Raw genomic sequence first — 4669 nt, forward strand, 5'->3', positions numbered from 1 at the left:
AGCAGTGTCCTAAATATACTGTGGGCTAATCATCTTATAACCACAATATAGTTAGAGAAATTGAAGCTGCTGTTGTGTGGCCATAAAATTCTGGATTTATGCCCAGCTTAGGTGTTATTCTTAGTGAGGTAAGCAAGGGGAAAGAAGGAAGTAAAAGAAGATCATTGTGTTGATTTGATTTTGGGATACAGCATTCCATGCCTACTTTAAATCAAGAGCAGTATTATCTCTTCAGAATATTATTATTTTAATTGCTTAACTATCTATTCAAGGTTTAGATAAGCATAGCAGAAACCAATACTTTGTTTAAGCAAAAATATTTGGGATGTATGTGGGCATTTTTAGTTTTCTAGATAGAGTTAAAAAAAAAGCTACACAATACAGAGCTGGATAATTTTCTGTATAAACCAGTCAAAGCTTTAGTTAGCACCTCATTCTCCTTGAGAGACAGACCATTCTCTAAACAGAATACTTTCTTTTTTTTTGCTACTTAAACAGGTATTTATTTCTCCCAGTTCTAAAGGCTGGGAAGTCCAAGAGCAAGATACTCACACACAGATACTTAACTTCATGTTTATAAAGTGGAAGTAGATTGTCTTTTTTTAAAAAAGTATTCTGTTTAGCGAATGGTCTTACATCTCTCAAAATAAGAGAATCACAGATACTTAACTTCATGTTTACAAAGTGGATGTAGATTGTCTTTCTCTTAAATTCTACTCTTTTAAGTTAATTAGATTATGTACACACTGGTTTTTCTGTCCTATTACTTCTTGGCATATCTATATAGATACTAGCTTTTTAATTTTTAAAATGTTTATTGCATAAGTCATGTTGGTAGGTATTTTTGTATCATTATAAGATAGAATTTAGTTGGAAATCAATTCTTTTACACAGTGATTTTAAAAGAGAAGACACTTCTTTAACTAGCATGGGGTTGTCCAAGTGGGGAGGTGGGCTCAGTGTCCTCTCCAAAACCCCAGGGATGCTGGGACTCTAAGGACATGCTCTGTGCTCTGACCTGTCCTCTGTCTTCTACCCTTTGTTTACAGGCATTCTGGAATTTATCAGTATAGCGGTGGGCCTGGTCAGCATTCGAGGCGTGGACAGTGGACTCTACCTCGGGATGAATGAGAAGGGGGAGTTATATGGATCAGTAAGTACTGGAGGGACTTCATCCAGCTTTATGTTCCATGTTTGATTTGAACAGCTGTCTTTTCTCTGGATTAAAAAGGGCCAGAAATGAAACTGAGTCTGTTTGGAAGGCAAGTGTAAGTTTTTACTTTTCGAGGAAAGCCATTTTATTTTTATTAATAGATAAACAGCTCTGCATCTTCACTAGACCAAAGTTGCTAAGAAAATGCTTTATTTATATGCCAAACCATCTTAATTATCAAGTAAATAAAAAAATTTACAAGTGTGAAAAATCCCATCTCCTTGTATTGAATGAGAGTTATTTTTGAAATGAATTGAAATGATCTCCTCCTCAGCTTTGCCAAGCATTGTAATTAAAACTAGAAATAGACCATGCAGTGAATCTAAACTCTCTCTGAGCTACATCCAAGATTTTCATTGTGCAGAGAAGAAGGGAGATGGAAATTATTGTCAGATATTTTTTGTATATGAATAGGAATATTACAATATTGTAATTATTTGCAAATGTTATGAATTTCTTTTTTTCCCCACTCCCCATCCCCACTGGGTTGTAAGGTCCTCAGGGGAGACAGTGAAGAAGTGTTTATTGTGCCCTGCCAGGTGCCAGGCGGGCACTGTTCTAGGTGCTGAGGTGTGAATGAGACAAAGTCTGCTCTTCCACTCTGTGGGGGGGACTAACTTTCCATCATGGTATCGCTTTACTCCTGTTAAGGCAGCACCTAAAACACAGTGCATGGTACGTAGCAGGGACTTAATACATTTTGCCTAATATGTAAGTATGAAGAATATATACTAACTTGTATTCAACATTCAAACTTGTAATGAAATTAATCTTTAGTGTTTCTCTCTTTTTCTCTTTTCTTTTCTTTCTTTCCTTCCTTCTTTTCCTTTTCTTTTCCTTTTTCTTTTCCTTTTCCTTTTCCTTTCCTTTTGTTCTGAGATAGGGTATCGCTGTTGCCCAGGCTGGAGTGCAGTGTTGTAATCATTGCTCACTGCAGCCTGGAACTCCTGGGCTCAGAAGCTCCTCCTGCCTCAGCCTCCTGTGTAGCTGGGACTGTGGGTGTGCATCACCACATGTGGTTAACGAAAAATTTTTTTTTTGTAGAGACAAGGTCATGCTATGTTGCTCAGGCTGGTCTTGAACTCCTGGCCTCAAGTGATCCTCTTGCTCTGGTCTCCCAAAGTAATTTATTATTGCAATTACTGGTGGTCAAATGAGAATTTAATCCATATTTTCTGAAATATGAGAACTTTAGTTTATAAAAAGTTGAAAATGAACAGAAGCTTAGAATGAGAAAAGTTTTGGAGTTCTCAATACACAGAAATGAAGGGCAAAAATGTTTCTAGATATGATTTTCTACCATTAGGCTTGTAAAAAATACGTATATATAGATACACACATACATATATATAAAATGCTAAAATGTATTTGTAAGTGTAGGGTTGGCTTTAGCTTTTTAAACACAGTGGATGATTTAGGCAAAAGTATGAACTCCCTACACAACTTTTGTGAATACCTTTACGTGTGAAGAAAGATGAGATACAAGATAAAGGAAACTTTTACATTAACAAAATAGAAAATGATGTTCCTTTTTGTAACACCTTTAGTTTTTTTGTTTTGTTTTGTTTTGTTTTCACTTTTAGGTGTGTAATGTGGGTTTGAGTGGGTCACAGTTGAACTCAATAAAATGCTTTTTTTGTGTGTGTAAAAGAGACGTTCTGACTTTTGGTGTGTAGACGGAACTTTATCACAGTGGCCTCCAAACTTCTTTGATCACGTATCCCCACCAAAAAAGATTTTTTTGAATATGCATCTCAACATATGCATTTCAAATAAATATACTTAGAGTATGCATCTCAAATATGAAATTATTTTAAAATTGTATATATCAAAGTATAGTTTATATATGTTATTTTATAAGCGATAACAGCAAAGAAAACAATTTTAAAGAATAGAATGAATGAGGAAACCTAAATAGGGGCCCTGCTATTTGTTCCCTGCTCCAAGGATCACCTTGCACACCCCTCTGAATTCTTCCCAGTTGAGAGCTGACCAGTCTTTCAGATGAAATCACCAGCATGATTCAGACTCCTGTGGTTTATTGGTTGACAAGGAAAGCATGTCTAATTTTGTGTTCAGCAAAGCTGCTGGTAGGATTGTTGCCCAGGCTGAGTCTCATCTCTCCTTCTGGATGATTTAAATGGTTTCTTACTCATGCCTTCCTGCCTGGCACACCCCAGTTCCTAGCACAGTGCCTGGGGCAGCGTGAAAGGGACACTGAGTGTAGACCCACGGAGTGCCGGTGACAATACTGCAGGAAGCGGCAGCCAGGTAGACAGCTGGAGAGCACCATCTTTCCCCTTTTCTGGGAAGCCCAGCTGTCTTCTTAGGTTTTCTGTGACTCCTGGCTGCCTCACCTTGGGCTTTTTGAGCACACACACAGTGCGTGGGCAGAAGTAGACTTGTCACCAGTACCATACAACCGCACAGCTTGCCAGCAGTCCAGTCATGGAGTCCCAGCCAGGCAAAGGGCAATGAAAGAAAGGGTAAAATGACCCTTCCTCTGTGTGTGCTTGAGAAGCGCTCACCTTCTCACGTGAAGAGTGCCCGGGCCTGGAAACTGCTCCGAGGAAAGGTGGCTGCGAGAGACGCTTTCCCGTATTATGCTTTCCTTGTGGAAACATCTTCGGCTGCTTCGCTGCATCCCTAGTCTTGTGTCTCCATTCTCCACACTGATGCCAGAAGTACCTTCAAAACCCAGACAGGAGTGTCAGTTGTGCACAGAGATCCCTTCAAATACTTGCTTTTGAAGGATAGTGCCCACATTCTTTAATGTGGCATCCAGTGCTTAGGATGAACCGCTGCTTGGATCTGCTTTGCCGGGAGCACCCCGTGTGCCTCTTTCCCTGTGCAACTGGAGTCTGTCTGTTTGCTGTTTTCCAGACACATCATGCAGTCTGATTTGTATTTGTGGTCCAGTGAATTTCTCTCTCAGATGAAAGCTCTTGCCTTCTCCACCTGAAGCAGCAGACTCTATTTAAGATTCAATGGAAATATTACTTCTTCTGCAAAACCTTAACTACACCCCCAATTCTAATCCTGTTTATCTAGTTAGCATTTCTTGTGTTTTCCTTTGGGCCCCTAGGAGTGCTTTGTTCCCGTTATTACAGAAGTCACAGTACAGTTTACAGTGTGGTCAATTGTGTTCCTCTATTCCCTAATGTATCTAAAGGCCATGGACCACATTCTTTTTGTTTTTGTTTTTTTTTTCAAGGTTTCCTAACACACAGCAATGGCTCTTGTACATAGTAGGTGCTCGATGAGCGCTCATTGGCTTGAACTGAATGAAAAATTATGATTATTTCTGTCCCTCATTGGGTGCACAGATGTGGCCTCGCAGTATCTCCCTTGTATAGTTACTGTGTATTTAGGTCTCCAGTTGAAGGGAGGAATCACCCTCTTCCATTTCTATGCGTAATTGGCCTGCGTCTGCCTGTGTTGTCTCTGGTGTGTGTG

General features: G+C 39.4%; 1 protein-coding gene across 1 annotated transcript in view; it reads left to right on the forward strand.

The window, feature by feature from the left end:
• Window positions 1-4669, forward strand: part of FGF9 (fibroblast growth factor 9) — a 38271-nt gene that overhangs the window by 9256 nt on the left and 24346 nt on the right. Inside the window, exon 2 of the mRNA XM_011976539.1 lies at window positions 1050-1153. Coding sequence (XP_011831929.1) covers window positions 1050-1153 — 104 coding nt within the window. The remainder of the gene's footprint in view (window positions 1-1049; window positions 1154-4669) is intronic.

The sequence above is a fragment of the Mandrillus leucophaeus genome, unplaced genomic scaffold, assembly GCF_000951045.1.
Source record: "Mandrillus leucophaeus isolate KB7577 unplaced genomic scaffold, Mleu.le_1.0 Scaffold168, whole genome shotgun sequence".
Classification (NCBI taxonomy): domain Eukaryota; kingdom Metazoa; phylum Chordata; class Mammalia; order Primates; family Cercopithecidae; genus Mandrillus; species Mandrillus leucophaeus.